Source organism: Pristiophorus japonicus, chromosome 15 (genome assembly GCF_044704955.1).
Source record: "Pristiophorus japonicus isolate sPriJap1 chromosome 15, sPriJap1.hap1, whole genome shotgun sequence".
Classification (NCBI taxonomy): Eukaryota; Metazoa; Chordata; class Chondrichthyes; family Pristiophoridae; genus Pristiophorus; species Pristiophorus japonicus.
The window spans coordinates 118,461,797-118,486,441 of record NC_091991.1 but is presented as its reverse complement, the minus strand read 5'-3'; the positions used below and the strand labels follow the sequence as shown (position 1 = coordinate 118,486,441).

Sequence of the window (24,645 nt, the reverse complement as noted above, 5' to 3'; positions counted from 1 at the left end):
CATACTCTTTTTGCTTGTTACAGGACAATAGACAGGCATGAGGACCCTGCGGAAGCTATTCACTTACTGCTGTAAACATGCTGGTTCATGCTGGTTCTGCAACACTGTTTTGGGAATTGCTATAAAGGTATAAAGTTACTTTATTCCTGGTTCAGTTAGTCTGTTATTTACGTACACAATAATGAACAAACGGGAACTAATTGTATTCCAGTTAGCGTTGTATTGTGTTCCTGTTGTAATAGGATTGGCTTGGGTAATAATTAATATCATTTGGATTGGGGTATGCAGTATAGTTTGAAGCTGAGCTAATTCAGGCTTCATAAACCTAGGCATTTCAACCCAAAGTTCTGATGTGTACTTGTTAGAAGGGGAGGGGGAGATCTGCATGAGACCAACACTGATTCCTATTTTACATGGTTTAGTACTCACTGACAGCACAGGGGCCTGATTATGGATTTAAAATGTCAAGTGACTTTGTTCCTTTCCCTATGTAACCTTGGGAAAACCACCACCTGCAGGTTCCCCTCCAAGTCACACACCATCCTGACTTGGAAATATATCGCCGTTCCTTCAGTGTCGCTGGGTCAAAGTCCTGGAGCTCTCTCCCTAATAGCACTGTGGGAGTACCTTCACCACATGGATTGCAGCGGCTCACCACCACCTTCTCGAGGGCAATTAGGTATGGGCAATAAATGCCGGCCTTGCCAGCACCGTCCACATCCCATGAATGAATTTTTTTAAATCCCATAATTAATGATGCCACTGGAGGTGAAGGTGTACACAAAAGTGACCACTTCCAGGCTGTTTACAACCAGTGGCACACATGGCAGTGTGCAGCATTCTGCTGTTATGATTAGTGGTTGACACAATCTCAACTCTTTTAACCTTCTTACCTGTTTGTTAGACTAAGTTTGAATGTTATAGTGCTATCTGTGTGCTTTCCTAAAACCACAAACCAGCATTGACACACTCCACAGTGAAGATCTGTTTGTCCATCCACTTGCATGCATGAGTTTCTACCAGGCTGTGCCAATGAAAATTCATCTGTTGATCTGACCCTGCTTGTGTGTGTCTCTCTGCCTATGTGTCTATCTGTCCATCAACCCCCTCACATGCCTGTCAGTGTCCGTCGGTGTCTATATCCAGCCATGCCCACTCACGTCTGACTGTGTGCGCATGCCACGTGGATACATTGTGCTTTTGTTGGATGGGAAGTCCCCACATACCTCTGCATGCCTTGCGGTGAGTAATGGCTTTGGTGAGGTCTCGGTAGAACCCTTCCTTACAGTAATGGCAATGTCGGCCTGCGGTGTTGTGTCGACAATTCAGGCAAACGCCTCCACTCTTTCTCCCGGAGAGTTTGTAGAGCTCCATGTTGAAGCGGCATCGCCGGGCGTGCAGGTTGCAGCTACAAGCTAGGGAAGAAAAGGGATTGTGTCAAAATCACTTGGAGGCAATGGGGCCATTCGGACTTTGGGCAAACTCGGAGCTCCTGGCTGATACACATCTCCCCATTTTCAATTCCATTGTCAATGCAAATCGAGAGACAGGTAGAAGCAGTATATGATCTGATATCGCTATCTTAGGCTATCACCAAAAAGTCAAAATAGCCCCCAATGTCTTAAAAGAAAGACAAAGAAGAACTTGCTTTTCTATAGTACCTTTCATAACTTCAGGCATCCCAAAGCGCTTCACAGTCAATGAAGTATTTTGAATTATAGTCACTGCTATAATGTAGGGAAATGTGGCAGCCAATTTACACACAGCAATGCAAGATCCCACAACAGCATTGTGATAAATGACAATGGTTTTGTTTGATGGATAAATGCTGGCCAGGATAAATTTTAAGGGAAAATAACACCGTTACACTTGATTCTGGAGATGACTAGCATCATTCATATTGTGAGAGAGAAACTGCAGAAAACAGTATGTTTGAAATTAACTAGTCTCCACTGCACTGTCGGAGGGCCAGTACTGAGGGAGCGCTGCACGATCGGAGGGGCAGTGCTGAGTGAGGGCTTCACTGTCGGAGGGTCAGTACTGAAGGAGTGCTGCACTGTCAGAGGGTCAGTACCGAGGGAGCGCTGCACTGTCGGAGGGTCAGTACTGATGGAGCGCTGCACTGTCGGAGGGTCAGTACTGAAGGAGTGCTGCACTGTCGGAGGGCCAGTACTGAAGGAGTGCTGCACTGTCGGAGGGTCAGTACTGAGGGAGCACTGCACTGTCGGAGGGTCAGTACTGAAGGAGTGCTGCACTGTTGGAGGGTCAGTACTGAGGGAGTGCTGCACTGTCGGAGGGTCAGTACTGAGGGAGCGCTGCATTGTTGGAGGGTCAGTACTGAGGGAGTGCTGCGCTGTCGGAGGTGCCATCTTTCGGATGAGATGTTAAACCGAGGTCCCGTCTATCCTCTCAGGTGGTCATTAGAGATCCCATGGCCACTATTGGAAGACGAGTAGGGGAGTTCGCCACGGTGTCCTGTCAACCAACATCCCTTAAAAAAAAAACATATCATTTGGGTATTATTACATTTCTGTTTGTTGGAACTTGCTGTGTGCAAATTGGCTGCTGCGTTCCTACATTACAACAGTGACTACATTTTAAAAGTACTTCATCGGCTGCAATGTGGTTTGGGACATCCTTAGGTGGCAAAAGATGCTATATTAATGCAAGTCTTTGTTTTTTTTCTATATTAAATATATAATACATTACATATTGCATAAGTAAAACATTATTAATTGAGTATCTAATACATCTCGATATGAAGTATATAATATATTATATAATGACTAGATAATATATTATTCATTGGGTATATAATATATATATATTGGCAATGTAGTACATCTAGTTAAGGAGTATACAATACTTTTATATATAGCACATATACGACATCAATATATTGAGTATATAATACATTATCTATAATTAAAACATTTCTTGTGTCTGTGTATTCTTTGGGGGTAAATTTAATCCCCCAGAAATGAGTGGGTTTGGGTCAGGTGGAAAGTTCAAACATTTAAAATCTCAAACCCACCTCGAACTCGCTCACTTTTAACAGGGGAGCGGACAACCAATCCGATCGAAGGACGGGGCCGGGAACGGGCAACCAATCTGATCTCAGGATGGAACCGGGAGCGGGCGACCAATCCGCTCTCAGGACGGGACTGGGAGAGGGCGACCAATCCGATCTCAGGACGGGACCGGGAGCGGGCGGCCAATCCGATCTCAGGATGGGACCGGGAGCGGGCGGCCAATCTGCTCTCAGCAAGGTGGTACTGGGAGCGGGAGCCAATCCACTCTCAGGATGGGACCAGCAGCGGGCAGCTAATTCACACTCAGGAAGTGGGGCGGGCGACAAATCCAGTCTCGGGAGGTGGAAGGGTCGGTATAATCTATTAAGGAGGCTGGCGGCTGCCTCAATTTTTACAGGCTTTATATTTCGAACTAATGTGGGCTGGGTTTTCCAGGGCTCAGGAATCCCGGCAGGAGATGAGAAAATTCAGATCCATCCGGGAATGGCTTTTACAGCTCTGCTTGTTGGCCAGGAGGAGTCAGAGTGTTTCTCCCCAGCCCAATAAACTACCCAGTAAACTCCCCCAACCCCCCCATCCCATCACAATCATTGACCTCCCTGACCCCCGTGATCTACCCCTGCACCTCCTGACCCCTGATCGCCCCCTCCAACCCCCACAATCTCTCCCCGCAATCCATGATCTCCCCTGACCCTCAAACTTCCTCGACCCCTGATCTCCCACCCAACCTCCGACCTCCACCGACCCACGATCTCTCCCCGACCCACGATCTCCCCCCCCCGACCCACGATTTCTCCCCAACTCACAATCCCTACCCCCCGACCCACAACCTCTCTCCCCCGACCCACAATCTCCCCCGACCCACCATCTCCCCCCCCGACCCACCATCTCTCCCAACCCACCAGCTTCCCCGACCCACCATCTCCCCCCCCGACCCACGATCTCCCCCGACCCACGATCTCCACCCCCCCCCGACCCACGATCTCCCACCCCGACCCACTATTTCTCCCCAACCCACAATCCCTACCCCTCGACGCATGATCCCCCCCCCCGACCCACGATCTCCCCCCCCGACCCACGATCTCTCCCCAACCCACAATCTCTACCCCCCGACGCATGATCTCCCCCCCCGACCCACGATCTCTCCCCAACCCACAATCTCCCCCCTCTGACCCACGATCTCCCCCGACCCACCATCTCCCGCCGACCCACGATCTCCCGCCGACCCACAATCTCTCCCCGACCCACGATCTCCACCCCCCCCCCGACCACTATCTCTCCCCCCCGACCCACGATCTCTCCCCAACCCACGATCTCTCCCCAACCCACGATCTCCCTCCCCCGACCACTATCTCTCTCCCCCGACCCACGATCTCTCCCCAACCCACGATCTCTCCCCAACCCACGATCTCCCCCCCCCGACCACTATCTCTCCCCCCCAACCCACGATCTCCCCCCACCCCGACCACTATCTCTCCCCCCCGACCCACAATCTCCCCCGACCCATGATCTCTCCACGACCCACGATCTCCCCCTCAAAGCCACTATCTCCCGCCAACCCACGATCTCGCCCCGACCCACCATCTCTCCCCCGACCCACCATCTCCCCCTAACCCCCACGATCAGCCTGTCAATAAGTCTATAGATGTCTTTATTCTACACCTTTAAAAGTTGAGAGCATGTGATATAATCAGGAACCAAAATACAATGATCCTCTGCTTGCTATAAATTATCCAGACATTGAGCAGATAAAAGATACTCCAGGTCAGAGGGTGTGAGCAGATAATGAACCCTAGAAAAATCCCAAAACACAACCCAACGTCTTCTCCTCTGCCCACATCCCTGCATGACATCTCTGTTGCTATTGACCTGTTCAATTTCCTCCGACACACTGAATTTCTCATGTTCTCCCAACCGCACTGTTCCCCAACACAGCTCCTGTATTCACACCCTCGAGTGTGAGTTCAGCGCACTGGGCTTCTCACCCACTGAAGTAACCCTTTCCAGCTAAATCTTGCGACAGTGCCAGGATTAGCTTGTAGGGAAAGAACAAACGTTGACTCTCTGCCTCTGTTTCCTCCACCTTTGATACCAAGTGCTAAAGATCAACAGCGCGACATTCGGCACCTGAGTGCTGGCAGTTAAGGCCAGCTTTGGCAAAAAAATGATGGCTGCCTCACTTCCGTCGTGGCCTGTCATTTTGGGCCGGTCAGTAGTGCGGCCGAAGCTCATGACCTCAATCAGCATGTAATGCTGATTTGACACAGGATCTGCCATTTTGGGCATCGCTGCTTCTAAACTCACAGAGCTGAATGTGCATTAAGCTGCACAAGGGACCCCCCAAACAGCGCTCGTTAAAGGAATACATCCAACTTGTTGGTTTTTTACTGGTTCCTGTACAGTTTATTCAAATAGTGCCTTGTTGTAGGATGTTTAAAACGTGGTTAAAGTGTGCAGGGAGTGCTGCTGGTCATTGGGAAGCTATTGGCTGCCACTGGAAGGCCTCTGACTACACCACTTACTCCCAGTCCTGGGGGCTCTAGTTGCAGTCCCTCTCGCGCTGCAGCATGACAGGGAGATGGAGCAGAGGCAACAAAGGGGACATGCTGCTCATAGAGGGGGGAGGGGGAGGGCTCTCAGCAGGAGGCCTTACCCACCCGGGGTCTTCAGGAAACATTTCTCCTACCTGCACCTAAACCAGGAGCAGTGTGTTCGGCGGCTCTGCTTTACCAAGGAGGTGGGCACAGAACTCTGCCACGTCCTGGAACCAGACCTGCAGCCTTGAGCAGGGTGACAATGCACTGCCAGTGACCCTCAAGTGACTGTGGCCCTGAATTTTTTTGCCAGCAGATCCTTCCAGGCATGAACAGGAGACATAGCCAACATCTCCCAGTTCACTGTCCATCGCTGCATCTGAAAGGTCACAGAGGCTCTGTACTCTAGGAGAAGGCACTGCAATTGTCTTCTCTGTGAACAGAGAGAAGCAGGAGCAGACATGTGGCTTTGCGGGCGCCGCATATCAAGGTTGAGATGCACCGTAACCGCAAAGAGTACAACTCATTAATGTGCAGTTGGTGTGCGACCACGCCCAGCATGTCATGATGGTGAATGCCCATTATCCTGGCAGCAGTCATGATGCCTTCATCCTGCGCCAGTCCTCTGTGCCAGCAATCTTCTGGCCACCAACATCGTAACCAAGGGTGGCTGCTAGTCGACAAGGGCTATCTGCTCCACACCTGGCTGCTGACTCCACTCCGCAACCACACCACTAGTGGCCAGCTGTCATATAATGACAGCCTGCTGCCACATGGAACGTCATGGAGCAGACTATCGGGGTGCTCAAGCAATGAGACCGCTGCTGTGACCGCTCGGGAGGAGCGCTCCAGTACTCGCCTGATTGTGGTGGTCTGCTGCATCCTCCACAACTTGGCCATCATGAGGGTGCCGCACTTGCCACCACGGATTCCACGACCAACTCAGCAGGAGAAGGAAAAAGAAACAAGGAGGCAGGCAGCAATTCCCTGTTCCGGACCGACAGTCCGTGAGCACATCATCAGACTCCGGTTCCCCAGAATCCTGTTGCTCAACACTTCCCCACCGTACCATCCCTCTGTCACGGGACATCACAGAATCCTCTTGGCCACAATGAAAGCCACCACAAAACAAACATTCCACACATAAGCTATGAATGATTAATTCCAATATTACATAACAAAGTCAACTAATCACCCTAGTGCATTTCCTTAGTGTCAGTCTTTCATGTGCTTTTGCCTATATTAGTGTTCCTATGCAGTGCTACCCCAGGCTGCAGCACGGCTGGTGGAAGGCTGCTGACTTTCAGTGAGGGAGACTGCAGATGGCCTTGCAGGACGACCTCGAGCAGCTCTGGGCCTAGAAGGCCCACTGTAGACTGCACCACCTCGGCATGAGCGGCAGCCTGGGCTGGCTGGCTGACAGGCAGCAGCAAGGACACTGGTGGAGTGTCAGTGGTGGGTGGACAAACGCAGGTTCATGCTCCAGTTAGCCACTACCACTCCCCCACGGCAGCGCCTCAACATTTCAAGCCATCTGTTGGACTGCTGTGACACCCTGCAAACCCCTTTCCATACTCGTAAACTCAGCGACAATGGCAGCATTGAGCCTGCAGAAGAGCAGTCTGAGCTTCCCCTGCAGCACTGAGACGTTGGGTCGCTTCCTCTTGTGCTGAAATTAAACCTGCAATTTCGGCCATCGCATACAGCATCATGGCTGGGTCCACAAGATCGCTCATGGAATCGGCCATCACTTCCATCCTGGAAATCACGGGCTCCAAGCTCGTGTAATGTTGGAGCCGGACTCCTCCATACTCCTTGACACTGACAAGAGGTTCTCTGGCAGGCTTGCTAATGCGCCAAGTGGTTGTGTGTGCATGCCCATCACCCTTCTTCTTGAAGACTGCCGCATCGAAGTCCCCATCTGAGTCCTGTGCAGCAGAACCCGTGTGCGACCTCGCCCTCTGGCACCTGCGCTCCCTTTCCCCCCCGGCCTGGCTGCTGCCCACTCATGCCCAGTGACTCATCACGTGCAGATCCCGGAGAGTGGGGGGAGAGGAGAAGAAAGATGTGCATGCTTACATCATCAGCAGCTTGTAAGTGAGTCGATGTGGGATGAGGGGAAAGTGGGATGTGAGAAGAAGGATTAGGTTTGAGCATAGCGCAACATCAAGGCTCTCAGCCTCGCCACTCACCACGGCCTTAGTGACGGCCCCTCCAACTATCTTCAGCACTGTCTCTTCAGCGCAATAAGATTGTGCAGCTGTGCTTGCCCAACACCTTTATGCTGCTGCTCATGCTGGTTGTGAGCCAGCTTAGCCTGCAAGATAAAGGGAAGTGTGCCAGTGAGTATGTTTGGATGATGTGCCGGTCATGGTTGAATAGCTCACAGTGTGTGCAAGCTGTGAGATATGGGTGCGAGGCTTGCAGCCGTGCGAAGCGTGTGAGGGTGAGGTGAAGCTATGATTGTGAGGTACGAGTCACAATTGTTAGGGATTGTTGCTGGGTGAGTGACGGGGATGTGGTGCACTGAGCAGTATGTGAGGCGAGTGGTGCAGTTGGTGGCATTTGAAAATGGGATATGGCATTCACTGTCCTTGACCACTCGAGTGAGGTTATTGACCTTGTACAATCTCCTCCCACAGCCATCTGTCGGTGCGTCTTGAAGGTCACCTGCCCCTGCGGGTAGAGGGCATGTCTCCTTCTATATATCCCCTGGACCTAGGCCTCCAGTGTTGCATCAGAGAAGTGAGGTGTCCTTTCTCTCTTGTATCATTGCTGCAGCTACAGTGACAATGAGGCACTTCTGCAACAAAGCACCTCCCCTTTGAGAAGTGCAGAGAGCCTTTCACTCTGCAGGCAACCTTGAATTGGAGAGCAGACTCCACCCGATATTGGGCCCGCTATTGAGTGCTGAGCCATCCAGCAGCACGTTTAGCTGGGTTACAAGGCTACAAGCATGCTGCAATAATGAGCAAGCAGCACGAATTTTGCATGCTGCCTGCACTACTTTCAACGGGTGTGGGCTGATTGTGCATCGTGATCCCTGTTCCCGTTTTCGGGCCTAATCCAATGTTGCCCCCAAACTCTGCGTACACTGTTGCTTCAGCCCCTGCCCTCACACTAATCTTTATCGATCTGTCGCATCTTTCCAACTCTGCCTGCCCTCACTGTCTCAGTGAGAAGCTCCTATTCTCTCAAATCTTCAGTAACCAGCTCTTCAGCACTCCGCTTTTTTTGTCCCATTGCTGGCTAACATTTTAATGGCATCCCGTCTTTTGGCATCATCCTTCCTCCCCTTCCAAACAGCCCAAATAAAACCAAAATCTGCCCCATCACCGCCTTCAACCACTGAACCGTCCCAAATGTCACATTTTTGTTGAAAATTTTTGAATGCATTTTTGCCACCCAGCTTTGTTCTGGTCTTTACAATTTTTAATCTGCAGAGGTAACAATGAACTTGTACAGTGTGGGATTCAACCGGTCTCTGTGCATTTTGATATCCTCTTGCACTGCGCACCCTCTGTGGAACCGCTGTGTGGAATTAGCCTCCCGGAGTCCCTCGGACATTTACTGTAGGAATCGGACCCATCGCCATTTACATGCTGACAACACCCAACCCGACCTTTCCATCTTTCAGCAGGAATCCCAGGGGGAGGAGGGGAGGGAGGAAGGCGGGAGTCCCTGGGGGGAAGGAGGGTGTCCGGGGAGGGGCCTGGGAGAGGGGGCATGCGTGAGACCCCAAGGGAAGGAGGGTGACTGGGGAGGGGCCTGGGGAACAGAGAGGGGGCGAGTGCAAGACCTTGGGGGGGGGAGGAGTGGGAGGAAAGCGAGAGACCCTGGGGACCGGAGGAGGAGGGTGTCCGGGGAGGAAGGAGCGAGACAGGGGAGAGTGGGAGCACCCGGTGGGATAGGAAGGTGTCCAGGGGGGTGGGAGGTGGAGGGCGGGGGGAAGAGGAGGAGGAGAGGGAGGGAGCGGGGGGAGAATGGGAGTTCCTGGAGGGAGGGAGGAGGGGGAGAGGGGGGAGAGGGGAGAGAGCGAGAGTCCCGGGGGGGGAGGATAAGAGGGAGGAGGGAGAGGGGTGAGGAGGGAGAGACAGGAGTCCCGGAGGAAGGAGGAGGAGGAGGAGAGGGAGGAGGGAGAGGGGTGAGGGGGGAGAGACGGGAGTCCCGAGGGGAGGAGGAGGGAGGAGAGAGAGGGAGGGGAGAGGGGTGAGAGAGAGAGGTGAGGGGGGAGAGACAGGAGTCCCGGGGGAAGGAGGAGGAGGAGGAGAGGGAGAAGGGAGAGGGGTGAGGGGGGAGAGATGGGAGTCCCGAGGGGAGGAGGAGAGGAGAGGGGTGAGAGAGAGGGGTGAGGGGGGAGAGACGGGAGTCCCGAAGGGAGGAGGAGAGAGGAGAGGGGTGAGAGGGGAGGGATAGGAGTCCTGAGGGGAGGAGGAGGAGGAGAGGGAGGAGGGAGAGGGGTAAGGGGGGAGAGACGGGAGTCCCGGGGGGAGCAGGAAAGAGGAGAGGGATGAGAGAGAGGGGTGAGGGGGGAGAGACGGGAGTTCCGAGGGGAAGAGGAGGAGAAGAGGGAGGAGGGAGAGAGGTGAGGGAGAGAGGTGAGGGGTAAAAGACGGGAGTCCAGAGGGGAGGAGGAGGAGGAGAGGGAGGAGGGAGAGAGGTGAGGGGTGAAAGACGGGAGTCCCGAGGGAAGGAGGAGGAGGAGATGGAGGAGGGAGGGAGGTGAGGGGGGAGAGACGGGAGTCCCGGGGGTGGGGGGGGCGGGGGAGGAGGAGGGAAGAGGGAGTCTGGGGGGCAGGAGCAGGAGCTGACCCTTGCTGATGTATGGGTTCCACAGACACTAGCTGGTCAAGTGGCAATTGTTAATCTTTGGGTGTAGACAATGTGCTGGCCAGCTATTCCACATGTAAGGCATTACTGTCAAGCTTCATTTGGTTCCCATCTGATGTCCGACTTGCACTTTGCAGCCGGGCCCCTGTGGCCCGACTGAGATCAGCTTCAGTCAGTACAAGAGAACCTAGCCAGTTTTAGAACTGTGGATCTGAGAATTAGTGATTTCAAAAATAATGAAGCGGCAAGGCAGGAGCTACTTCTCAGTATTGGAGACACGGTGTCACTGCAGGGAGGGCCACCTGGAGACATGTTGTCACTGCACGGAGGGCCACCTGGAGACATGTTGTCACTGCAGGGAGAGCCACCTGGAGACATGGTGTCACTGCAGGGAGGGCCACCTGGAGACACGGTGTCACTGCAGGGAGGGCCACCTGGAGACATGTGTCACTGCAGGGAGGGCCACCTGGAGACATGTGTCACTGCAGGGAGGGCCACCTGGAGACACAGTGTCACTGCAGGGAGGGCCACCTGGAGACACAGTGTCACTGCAGGGAGGGCCACCTGGAGACACGGTGTCACTGCAGGGAGGGCCACCTGGAGACATGGTGTCACTGCTGGGAGGGCCACCTGGAGACACGGTGTCACTGCAGGGAGGGTCACCTGGAGCTGAGCAGTGTGTGTGCAGTACCTCATTACGTGGCTGGAAGACACGGCACAGCCTGTAGAAATCAGTGACGCCCCCCCGGCCTCCCTGAACACAGGAGCTCCCCGTGCATGGAGGCGAGCTGGCAATACACTGCTCAAACACTAACTGAGTCATCCTGTCTGCCAATCACTGCTTCCCAAGCTCGTCATGACCCAAAGGCAATCAGACGAACTGTGCTGAAACTCAATGCATTTAACCTAATGTGTTGAACAGATGTTCAGGGGAAAACACTCGATGGGCGACACACTGAGCATGTGCAGTTTGGGTCAACAACGCAGACACGCATGGAATAAGGAATGAGAGCAAGGTCCAGGTCATTGTTCAGAAATTACATCCAGATGTTGTGTGTGGATTCCAGCTTTGCTGCACCAGCTTTGGGCCGTACACTACACAGGGGCCAGAACCCATACTGAGAGAACTAATCGACTCCTGTTATTGCAGCTCACACAACAATGAGGACAATCCCAGCTGCAGCAGAGCAGGAGAAGCTTCCAAAAATCGTCTGAAGGCAGGGGGGGAAGTAATGAAAAGGAGGCAGCCAAGTTATCCGTTCCCCCTCAGTGCAATGTCCGGTAGGGTAGTACCGTTCCGCTTCAGTGCAATGTCCATCAGCGTAACGGCCGTTCCCCCTCAGCGCAATGTCCAGTAGGGTAGAGGCCGTTCCCCCTCAGTGCAACGTCCATCAGGGTAGAGACTGTTCACCATAAGTGCAATGTCCATCAGGGTAACGGCCATTCCCCCTCAGTGCAATGTCCGGTAGGGTAGTACCGTTCCGCTTCAGTGCAATGTCCATCAGCGTAACGGCCGTTCCCCCTCAGCGCAATGTCCAGTAGGGTAGAGGCCGTTCCCCCTCAGTGCAACGTCCATCAGGGTAGAGACTGTTCGCCATAAGTGCAATGTCCATCAGGGTAACGGCCATTCCCCCTCAGTGCAATGTCCATCAGGGTAGAGACCGTTCACCATCAGTGCAATGTCCAGTGGGGTAGAGGCCATTCCCCCTCAGTGCAATGTCCATCAGGGTAGAGACCATTCCCCTCCAGTGCAATGTCCAGTGGGGTAGAGGCCATTCCCCCTCAGTGAAATGTTCATCAGCGTAATGGCCGTTCCCCCTCAGTACAATGTCCATCAGTGTAACGGCCGTTTTCCCTCAGTGCAATGTCCAGAAGGGTAGAGGCCGTTCCCCCTCAGTGCAATGTCCATCAGGGTAGAGGCCATTCCCCCTCAGTGCAATGTCCATCAGGGTAGAGGCCATTCCCCCTCAGTGCAATGTCCAGTGGGGTAGAGGCTGTTACCCCTCAGTGCAATGTCCAGTGGTGTAGGGGTCATACCCCCTCAGTGCAATGTCCATCAGGATAGAGGCCATTCCCCCTCAGTGCAATGTCCAGTGGGGTAGGGGCCATTCCCCCTCAGTGCAATGTCCATCAGGGTAGAGACCGTTCCCCTCTAGTGCAATGTCCAGTGGGGTAGAAGCCATTCCCCCTCAGTGAAATGTTCATCAGCGTAATGGCCGTTCCCCCTCAGTGCAATGTCCATCAGCGTAACGGCCGTTCCCCCTCAGTGCAATGTCCATCAGGGTAGAGGCCATTCCCCCTCAGTGCAATGTCCATCAGGGTAGAGGCCATTCCCCCTCAGTGCAATGTCCAGTGGGATAGAGGTCATTACCCCTCAGTGCAATGTCCAGTGGTGTAGGGGTCATACCCCCTCAGTGCAATGTCCATCAGGATAGAGGCCATGCCCCTCAGTGCAATGTCCAGTGGGGTAGGGGCCATTCCCTCTCAGTGCAATGTCCATCAGGATAGAGGCCATTCCCCCTCAGTGCAATTTCCAGTGGGGTAGAGGCCATTACCCGTCAGTACAATGTCCAGTGGGGTAGGGGCCATTCCCCCTCAGTGCAATGTCCATCAGGGTAGAGGCCATTCCCCCTCAGTGCAATGTCCAGTGGGGTAGGGGCCATTCCGCCTCAGTGCAATGTCCAGTGGCATAACGGCCGTTCCCCCTCAGTGCAATGTCCATCAGGGTAGAGGCCATTCCCCCTCAGTGCAATGTCCAGTGGGGTAGAGGCCATTCCCCCTCAGTGCAATGTCCATCAGGATAGAGGCCATTCCCCCTCAGTGCAATGTCCAGTGGGGTAGAGGCCATTCCCCCTCAGTGCAATGTCCAGTGGGGTAGAGGCCAATCCCCCTCAGTGCAATGTTCATCAGGATAATGCCCAGGCTCCTTTCCCAGTCTGCACAGCACTATCATGACACAGAGTGTTGGGTTGTAGGGAGGAGGAACAAAGTAACAATAAATTATAGTATTCCTAACCCTTCCAGCAATCCAGTGGTGCACCAGAGTATGTCGGATCAGGCCTTGGCTATGATGCAACCCAAACTTGAACTGCTGACAAGCATTGTGAAAGCTCACCAGGAGGAACAGCCACTTGGGCAATGCAGTCGGAAGAGAGCCAGGCCCATAACCCTCAGACATCTGAAGGAGGGGGCCAACAGTAAGGCACAATAGAGGTGGGGGGTTAAATCAGGCCGCCTGTTGCACCAAGCTCAGGGGAGGAGGGGTGGGTGAGGGAGGGGGCGATTGCCACGTTGCCAATCCTTACCGCCAGCGCTCACATAAGGCTGCTGGGAAACTATGGCACGGTAAAAAGCTGACCCTAGACACTGTCTCATTCGTTAACACTGCAACAAACTGGCACAGCAATTCTAAATTTATTTTCTTAAAAGAGTAGAACAATTCTCCAACAGTGCACTACGGTACTTTTTTCATTCCTATTTGCTTTATGGTATTAACAGAGGTGGTGTTACTAACAGCGGGATATCGCTGTGTGGGTGTGTTAGTGTTTGTGGGTGTGTCACTGTGTGAGTGGGTCACTGTACATGTGTGTCTCGCTGTGTGGGTGTCTCGCTGTGTGGGTGGGTCACTGTGTGTGTGTGTCACTGTGTGTGTGTGGGTGTGTCACTGTGTGGATGTGTCACTGTGTGTGTGGGTGTGTGTCACTGTGTGTGTGGGTGTGTCACTGTGTGGGTGTGTCACTGTGTGGGTGTGTGTCACTGTGTGTGTGGGTGTGTCACTGTGTGGGTGTGTCACTGTGTGGGTGTGTGTCACTGTGTGGATGGATCACTCTGTGGGTGGGTTGCTGTATGGGTGGGTCACTGTGGGTGTGTGTCACTGTGTGTGTGTGTCACTGTGTGCGTGTATCACTGTGTGGGTGTGTGTCACTGTGTGGGTGTGTGGGTATATCACTGTGTGGATGTGTGTCACTGTGTGGGTGTGTGGATATATCACTGTGTGGGTGTGTGGGTATATCACTGTGTGGGTGTGTGGGTGGGTCACTATGTGTGGGCCACTGTGTGTGTGTGTCACTGTGTGGGTGTGTGTCACTGTGTGCGTGTATCACTGTGTGGGTGTGTGTCACTGTGTGGGTGTGTGGGTATATCACTGTGTGGGTGTGTGGGTATATCACTGTGTGGGTGTGTGGGCGGGTGGGTCACTATGTGTGGGCCGCTGTGTGGGTGGGTCACTGTGTGGGTGTGTTGGTTTGTGTCACTGTGTGGGTGTGTCACTGTGTGCGTGTGTCACTGTGTGCGTGTGGGTGTGTCACTGTGTGTGGGTCATTGTGTGGGTGGGTCACTGTGTGGGTCACTGTGTGGGTGTGTGGTTGGGTCACTGTGGATGTGTCACTGCGTGGGTGTGTGTCACTGTGTGGGTGTGTGGGTGTGTCACTGTGTCGGTGTGTCACTGTGTGCGTGTGTGCGTGTGTCACTGTGTGCATGTGTCACTGTGTGGGTGTGTGGGTGTGTCACTGTGTGGGTGTGTCACTGTGTGGCTGGGTCACTGTGTGGGTGTGTCACTGTGTGCGTGTGTGCGTGTGTCACTGTGTGCATGTGTCACTGTGTGGGTGTGTGGGTGTGTCACTGTGTGGGTGTGTCACTGTGTGGGTGTGTGGGTGTGTCACTGTGTGCGTGTGTCACTGTGTGGGTGTGTGGGTGTGTCACTGTGTGCGTGTGTCACTATGTGGTGTGTCACTGTGTGGGTCACTGTGTGGCTGGGTCACTGTGTGGCTGGGTCACTGTGTGGGTGCGTTGCTCACTATCTTGAACATTTCCCATTTAAGAAGCTGATTCAATCTCCTGAGATTCAAAATCAGACCGAAGCCTCGGGAGAATATTTCCGCATCAGAACGGGCAGAGGATTAAATTGTAAAACATGTGAAATGAGATCCCGGCCCGGTGTAAGCATGCCTCATTCCGGCTTACCCAGGGCAGCCTGGGAGTCGCACGAGGACCCTACTCTCGAGGGAAAGGTTGGGCATTATAATATGTTAATAAGTTTCCATGGCACACTTTTCAGCACCGAAATAGAATTACCGGCTCTGGGCTCGGGAACGCCTGCAGCTAAACGACCTGCCGGATTCTGCAGCTAAGTGCTTTTCCAGGCGGAGCGGGAATGCTTCCCCTCCCCCGGCCCCCACAATCCCTCACTATCCATTCCCTGGCTGCGGCCTTGTACAGCAGGCTTTTCCACCCGGGGCAAATTGAGTGCAAACATTCTACTGTAACAGCAGGACATCACCTTTTCCAGATTTCCTGGCTGCTGACAATGGCTCTGTTCCCTCCCTGTGAATATCCAGGCCCTTGTCTTTACTGCTGTACTGAACTCTGCTCTGGTCCCTGGGCCGAATGAGGAGTCCCTCTGAGAAAGGCTGAGATTTTTGGAGCCATTCCCAAAGTTATCCACAGATGCTGCTGAAACTTTTGAAAGGCCTCTGGCGGATCTTCTCCCTGATCCTCAGGAAACCTTTCGCATCCGAGGGTGGCTTCGCCTGTTATTGCTGTGGCTCCGTGGGAGTGATGCTAAATGCACCCGCACCGTCCAGCAAAGCATGGCAGCAACAGCTCCGGGCCTGGCCGAGTCAATCTGCTGCTCAATGAGGGCAGTGATTCGCTGCTGATGGAACCAGTTGTGATCTGGCCGACACCTGGAGTTGGATGGCCCTCTGGTGGACAACAGCTGCCCAATGGGGTCAGTGAGACACCAGCTGGAACTGGTTAATCTCTGAGAACACGCATCAGCCAATCCATAACCTACACTTTGATTGGTGGCTGGGAGGCTCGTTGATTTCCAGTGTTGAGAAGGAACTTGAAGCAGGGCTGCCCGATCAGTGCCTGGGGTGGCCTGTGAAGGTGGCACATTGGTCTTGGTGATGCACAACATTGATGCTTGCACACTTGTGGTCGGGACCAATAGAGAAACCCCCCCGAAAGTTATTGGTCGAGACCTGTGAGATCTGGAGCAGACCACTCCAGCACTGGGACTCCCCAGCCTGCACATTGAGGCAGCGGGAGCATTAAAGGAAATGTAAATGTCGAACCATGAGCCCAAGATCCCAGCCTCAGGTGCATCAGCACTGACCCCCTCTCCTCTTCTCCTCTGGCACAGTCTTGTTCCAATTCACCCATCTGTTGATGGGAACATTCTGGGATGGGTCTGTGGAGCAGTTGGGCCAGGTGCAACAGCGTGACCGTGTCTGGGAGGGAACACAGATTTTCTTGAGTCTTTCAGTTATGAATGGAATAGTTGAGAGAATGAAACCCATTGTGAAAGAGCCCTGGAGACAGAGATTGCCCTATACACTTCGATTCCACTTAGAAGTGGGAGAGATGATGTGGTTGGCAAGGGGACCCTGGGAACTGTGCAATGTCACCGACAGCTTTCCATATCCACGGTCCAAAGAGCAATCCAATAACACTTCAGAAAACAGCTGCTGGATTGCCCCTCTCCGCACCCCCCCCCCCACCTCCCACCCGCTACGCACTCCACCAAGGGACTGATGATGAGACTGGGCAGTGCGATACTTTCCGGATCTGGCACAATGGCATCGCATGTCTGGCAAAGTGTTACTTGTGCGAAGTGGAGGGCGGAGCGGAGTGAGGAGCGAGGGGTGGAGGTGGTGTATATGGAGCTGAGGTGATATATACAAAGTGGGGGGGTTATATCAAGGGATGTATAGTGGAAGGGTATATATCGGGAGTGTATTTCAGGGGGTGTATTTCAGGGGATGTATTTTGGGGTGCAAATATCAGGAGAGTGTATTTCGGGGGTGTAAATATCGGGGGTGCGTATATCGGGGGTGCGGGGGTGCGTATATCGGGAGTGCGTATATTGGGGTTGTATATCGGGGGGGTGTATATTGGGGGTGTAAATTGCGGGTCTATATAAGGGGTGTATATCGCGGGTATATATCAGGGGAATGTATATTGGAGGGTGTATATCAGAGGGTATATATCGGGGGTGTATATCGGGGGTGTATATGGGGAGAATCTATATCGGGGGAGTGTATATCGGGGGAGTGTATATTGGGAGACAGCTGCTTGATTTGAATCACATCAAATCATAATGAACTATAACTAAAACAATAGCAACAACTTTCATTTGCGTGTAGTCACTGTTTTAAAGTAGGAAACACGATTTGCGCTTACCAAGCTCCCACAAACAGCAGTGAGATAAATGGGCAGGTAATCTGTCTTAATGCTTTTATCTGAGGGATAAATATTGGCCAGGACACCGGTAGACCTACCCTGCTCTTCTTCGAATAGTGGCCATGGGATTATTTTCTGTCCATCTGAGAGGGCAGACAGTGCCTCGGTTTAACATCTCATGCGAAAGATGGCATCTCCGACAGTGCAGCACTCCCTCAGTACTGACCTTCCGACAGTGCAGCACTCCCTCAGTACTGCCCCTCAGACTGTGCATCGCTCCCTCAGTACTGCCCCTCCAACAGCGCAGCACTCCCTCAGTACTGCCCCTCTGACAGAGCAGCACTCCCTTAGTTCTGGCCCTCTGACAGTGCAGCAGTTCCTCAGTACTGCCCCTCCAATAGTGCAACGCTCCTTCAGTATTGCCCTTCCAATAATACAGCTCTCACTCTGTACTGCCCCTCCAACAATGTAGCGCTCCCTCAGTACTGCCCCTTCTACACTGCAGCGCTCTCTCAGTACTGACTCTCCAACAATGCAGCACTCCCTCAGTACTGGCCCTCCAACAGTTCAACGCTCTCTCAGTTCTGCCCCTCCGACAATGCAGTGCTCCCTCAGTACTGCCCCTCCAACAATGCAGCACTCCCTCAGTACTGGCCCTCCAACAGTTCAACGCTCTCTCAGTTCTGCCCCTCCGACAATGCAGCGCTACCTCAGTACCGCCTCTCCGACAGTGCAGTACTCTCTCAGTACTGACCCTCCAACAGTGTGGCACTCCCGCAGTACTGCCCGTCTTTCAGATGAGACATTAAACCGATGTAAAAGATCCCCTGGAACTATTTCAAAGAAGAGCAGGGGAGTTACCCACAGTGTCCTGGCCAATATTTAGCAGTCAATCAAAAGCAGATTTTCTGGTCACTATCACATTGCTGTTTGTGGGAGCTTGTAGATTTTCTATAACTGGGTAACTGTATTTATGTATTTCAGAAGAAAAGAACTTAGTTCAATCCAGCACTGACATGATGTGCTGAATTGCCTCCTTTTGTGCTATAATTGTCTATAGTTCTATGAAAAGAATCATACTTTAAAAAAAAGCAAGAGTTGTATTTCTATAGCGCCTTTCATGACCTCAGGATGTCCCAAAGCACATTACAAACCAGATTATCTGGGCATTGTCACATGGCTATTTGTGGGCGCAAACAACAGTGACTACACTTCTAAAGGTACTTCATTGGCTGTAAAGAGCTTTGGGACATCCAGTGGCCGTGAAAGACGCTATATAAATGCAAGTCTGTCTGTCTTTCTTTCTTTCCTTGACACTGCAGCTCTCCCTCAGTACTCTACTGAAGTATCATCCTAGGTTATGTGCTGAAGTTTCTGGAGTGGGGTTTGAGCCGATGAGTGCTACCACTGAACCAGGCTGATACTACAAAGCTATTGTTGCTCCCAGGGTTTGAAATTCAGTTCAGGTTCAGATAAGACACTGACGCTGCGCAGTCCGAGTCTGAGGGAGCAGCCAGGGGCAGAGAGGGAGTCAAGGCAGAGGTGTGGGACCTAAACCAGAAGGCTTCAGTCCAGTTCATTTCTGATCAAAGAACTTCATGCTTATCCAAGAGCTGATGTCAGTAATGCAGTTGGACAACACAGGACAGTAAAGGAGTCAAGAGTGCTGGCAAAGCTGTGTATTTTCATCCTACGTGTGAAATATGATCCATACTGATAAATGATGTCACCAAGGAACACCCTGAAGTTGAGGAAAGAAGGGCCCAAAGATGAAGCCTTAGGTCATACCCAATATGGCCATGATTTGGAGAAGAGATCCTAACAGTACATGTGGCTGTATTGGAACATATAGAAGAGGGACCAGAATAGTGCAGTGGACTTCAGAGAAAATACAGTGCATGAAGATGGAATGGTCAATTATGTTGATCATCACGAACGTCACGAGGGAAAACAAGAATGAGGAAGGAGAGAACATCACAATTATGATGGTAAAGGATGTCACTGATGACTGACCAGTGCAGTCTCAGTACTGTGAGCCAGGTGGAAACTGGATTGAAGGGAAGTATAAGTATGGAATTCATGTTCAAGGACTTTAGAGAGGAAAGGGAGGATAAAGGATGCTAATTGAAGAATTGATCCAACTCAACATAGAATTACATAGAATATACAGCACAGAAACAGGACATTTGGCCCAACCAGCCTATGCTGGTGTTTATAGTCCACGAGTCTCCTCCCATTCAATCTGCCTCATCTCAGCCTTCCAGCATATCTCCCTATTACCTTATCTCTCATGTGCTCATCTAGTTTACTTTTGAAAACATCCAAGATATTTGCCTCAACCACTTCCTGTGGTAGCGAGTTCCACGTTCTAACCATTCTGAGTAAAGCAATTTCCCCTCGTTTCCCTATTGGATTTATCAGTAATTATCTTGTATTTATGGCCCTAGTTTGGATTCTCCCACAAATGCAAACATTCTCTCTGCATCTACCCTGTCCAACCCATTCATAATTTTAAAGACCTCTATCCTGTCATCTCTAAGTTTTCTCTTTTCGAAAGAACGAAGTCCCAACCTGCTCGATCTTTCCCGAGAGCTGTAATCTCTCCGTTCTGGTACCAGCCTCGTAAATTGTTTTTGCACTTTCTCCAGTCCTTCTATGTCCCTTTTGTATATTGGAGACCAGAACTGTGCACTGTACAGAGCAACCTGGCCAGAGTCTTATACAAGTTTCACATAACTTCACTACTTTTGAATTCTATCCCATTCGAGATAAATCCCAGTGCTTCATTACCATTTTTAATTGCTTTGCTGACCTGCGATGCTGCTTTTAATTATTTGTTCACCTGCATCCATAGCTCCCTTTGTTAGAGTTTCTTCTACTCCACTCAGTTTCTTATTTGCTAAGGTGTAGATAATGTTTCTGTTTTTCCTAACAAAGTGCATCACCTCACATTTATCTATGTTCAAGTGTATTTGCCACTTAATTGCCCAATCTGCAATTTTTCTGATGTCTTGTATTATGTTGCATTCTTCCTCAATGTTAGCTGTACCCCCAGTTTGGTATCAACTGCAAATTTTGATATTGAGTTGCTTACTCCGAAGTGCAAATCATTAAGTAAATTCTGAATAACAGTGATCCCAGCACTAATGCTTGCGGAACACCACTTTCTAACTTCCTTCAATCTGAATAACGACTCTTTATCCCTACTCTCCGCTTTCTATTTTTAGCCTATTTGCTATCCATTCAGCTATTAGATCCCTGACTCCACATGCCCTGAACATACTGTATGGTAGCTTATCAAAGAGCTTTTGAAAATCCAAGTATATGGCATCTACTGCATTACCCTTGTCCACTCTTACCGATACCTCTTCAAAGAATTCTCTATGAACATATGAACAGGTAAAGATCTTCTGATCCATCGAGCCTGTCCTGCACAATTGCAATACCTTGTGCATCACAATATACACTCTCCACCTCACCCAAAACCATGTGATCACCTGGGAGAGGCAAAACACAGTTAAAAAACCAGGCCAATTTTGGCGGGGGGGGAGGAAATCTGGAAAATTCCTCTCTGACTTCTAGGTGATCAAAACTAGTCTGTGAGATCACTCTGGCCTTAAATTCCCTGCAGTGCCTACCTTCTGTACCTGGTGATCTCCGCCCAGTCAGAAACAGGTCCGGCTCTCGCTTGAAGGAATTCAGCAAATCAGCATCCACTGCACGAGACGGCAGCCTATTCCAGAGGTCCACTATTCTCTGGGAAGAGAACCAGCTCTTGACGTCTAACCTAGATCTGGCATTATAACACTTACATTTGTGACCCCTCATCCTCCTTAACCTATTACACAATTTATTCCCTTCTTTTTGTTATAAATCTCAATCAGTTCACCCCTAAGTCTATACTTCTTTAAAGTGTAGAGTCCCAACTCTTTTAGTCTATTTTGATAACTAAGATGTTTTAAACTGGGAACTAGTGGCCCACCTCTGTACCCTTTCAAATGCTTCAATATCACCCACCATGTGAGGAGACCAAAACGGGACACAGTATTCCAACTGCGGTCTGACTAAGGTCTTGTACAAGAACAAAGTAGTGTGCTTCGTCTTGTACTCAATTGTCCAATGAATACGCCCCAACATCTTATTTGCTCTAGTTATCATTTCATGGCATTGCTCGTGTACCTTTAGAGATGTACGCACTAGAATGCCAAAATCTCTTTCTATCTCCACCTTCTTTAAGGCTTTTCCCTGAAGATTGTATGAATGTTGAGTATTTACCCTGCCCACATGCATAACACTGCACTTATCCAAGTTATACATCATTTTCCAGTCCTGAGTCCAACCTCCCAACACATTAAGATCCGCCTGAAGCAGATGAGCATTGTTGACAGTACTAGCACTCGCACAGATCTTAGTATCATCTGAAAATTTACAGATCGTGCTCCCAACACCTACATCCAGATCATTCATAAAAATTCCCAACAGCAGAGAGTTGTTGATGCCAGTTCATTGGATATATTCAAGAGGGAGTTAGATATGGCCCTTACGGTTAAAGGGATCAAGGGGTATGGAGAGAAAGCAAGAAAGGGGTACTGAGGTGAATGATCAGCCATGATCTTATTGATTGGTGGTGCAGGCTCAAAGGGCTGAATGACCTACTCCTGCACCTATTTTCTATGTTTCTATGTATAGTAAACAGCAATGGTCCCAACATCAATCCCTGTGAGACACCCTGCGGGACATGGTCTTCAAACAAATCCAAATCTATCTATAACTGCTTTTTGCCTATGTCCTGCCAGCCAGTTCTCAATCCAGCTCCATATATTATCAATAATACCAGAGGCCTCGATCTTATAGAAAAGAGAAGTGTGGTACCTGATCAAAAGCTCTTGCTCCATTGGGAACAGTGAGCTAATTTAATTACAATGCTATATTTATCCAGTGCCTGATCACATTTAAACCTCTCCATTGCTTCACATAATTCATTATTTTTGTGGCAACACAACAGTTCGATATTGTGCTGGTCCTGGAACTTTTCAAGTAAGCAAATCCAATATCATATCTGGTGCAGCCCATCTGTGACATATACTTTAAAGAATGTTAAAACCACTCGGCTTCCCAGGGGGCTTAGTCCTGCAGCCCAATGAGAACACTACAACTAACACAGCGATTATTTCACATCGACACCACTAGACGGTTGCTGTTGGAAAAATGTAACTCTGACAGTGATGGTCTATGGAGGTTGTGGCTGAGGCACATTCCTGCAGTCAGTGAAGAGAGAGCATTACTCCGTATCTATCCCATGTTGTACCTGCCCTGGGAGTGATTGGAACAGTGTAGAGGGAGCTTTACTCTGTATCTAACCCGTGTTGTACCTGCCCTGGAGTGTTGGATGGGACAGTGCAGAGGGAGCTTTACTCTGTACCTAATCCTGTGCTGTACCTGCCCTGGGAGTGTTGAATGGGACAGTATAGAGGGAGCTTTACTCTGTATCTAACCCGTGCTGTACCTGCCCTGGGAGTGCACAAAAATGCAGCAGTAATTGCTAATTTCACATCGATCTGTCGATTGCACCATGTGCAATATTGCTTAAGGAACCCAACCAGCAAACTGCTGTAACTAACTTCTGAATCGCTCATAAAACGTATTCACAGCAACCATTGGCTTCCACTTTACAAGCACTGTGAAGAGCTGCTCATGATTATCATCTGTTAAAATGCATTGAGCTTACCCGACTAAACCTCAACAGGAGCCTTTCTATGGTGAGAAATGAAATGAAGGGCCTCTCTTAAAACTGTCGGTTGTTAAAGTGGATTTATTTGAAGATTTTACGACTTTCCTGAGAAAACCATTACTGTCTGAATCTAGAATTCAGACCGATTTTGTCGAATCCATTTTATAAGGTCTCTGCGCCTGGTTGGCTTTGCCTTGGCTGCTACTCCTGTTCCTTTTGCACGCAAGCATCTGCTACCAGGCCGCTCTGCTGCAGAACAAAGCTCGGCTTTACTCAGTTTCAAACTAAGCAGTTAAGAAAGGCATTTCCTTAGATTTTCCAAACTCTATTCTAGCGACAACCACCCCTTCACCCAGGACACGGTGAGATCCTGTTGGTACAGCAGCACAGTGGTTGTCTCACTGGACTAGAAATCCCAAGCACGAGTTCAAATCCTACCATGGCAGTTAGTGAATTTGAATTCGGTTTAAAAAAAAAATGAAATAAATCTGGAATAAAAAGCTGGTCTCATATAAATGTGACCATGAAGCTGTCAGATTGAAAACCCAATGGGGAAGGAAATCTGTCGTTCTTACCCAGTCAGGCCTATATGTGACTCCAGACCCACAGCAATGTGGTTGACTCTTAATTGCCCTCTGAAATGGCCTAGCAAGCCACTCAGTTGTATCAAACCACTATAAAGTATACAAACAATGAAACAGGATGGACCACCCAGCATTGACCTAGGCATCGAATTCAGACACATCAAAGGTGCACACAGCCCAGTAGAACCTGCAACGTCCTCCTCACTAACATTTGGGGACTTGTGTCAAACTTGGGAGAGCTATCACACAGGCTAGTCAAGCAACAGCCTGATATAGTCATACTCACAGAATCATATCTTTCAGCTAATGTCCCAGACTCCCCCGTCACCATCCCTGGATATGTCTTGTCCCACCGGCAGGACAGACCCACCAGAGGTAGCAACTTAGGTGGTATACAGTCGGGAGGGAGTGGCCCTGGGAATCCTCAACATTGACTCCAGACCCTATGATGTCTCATGGCATTAGGTCAAACACAAGCAAAGAAACCTCATGCTGATTACCACCCACCGCCCTCCCTCAGCTGATGAATCAGTACTCCTCCATGTTGAACACCACTTGGAAGAAGCACTGTGTAGCAAGGGCGCAGAATGAACTATGGATGTGGGACTTCAATGTCCATCACCAAGAGTGGCTCAGTAGCATCACTACTGACCGAGCTGGCCGAGTCCTGAAGGATGTAGCTGCCAGACTGGGTATGGCAGGTGGTGAGAGAACCAACACGAGGGAAAAACCTACTTGACCTCACCAAT

The 24,645-nt window shown here is 50.7% G+C and overlaps 1 protein-coding gene across 1 annotated transcript in view; it reads right to left on the bottom strand.

Annotated features, from left to right (window-relative positions):
- Positions 1–24,645, bottom strand: part of LOC139225847 (netrin-3-like) — a 594,849-nt gene that overhangs the window by 543,870 nt on the left and 26,334 nt on the right. The window contains exon 2 of the mRNA XM_070856699.1: positions 1,227–1,415. Within this exon, the coding sequence (XP_070712800.1) occupies positions 1,227–1,415 (189 nt within the window). The remainder of the gene's footprint in view (positions 1–1,226; positions 1,416–24,645) is intronic.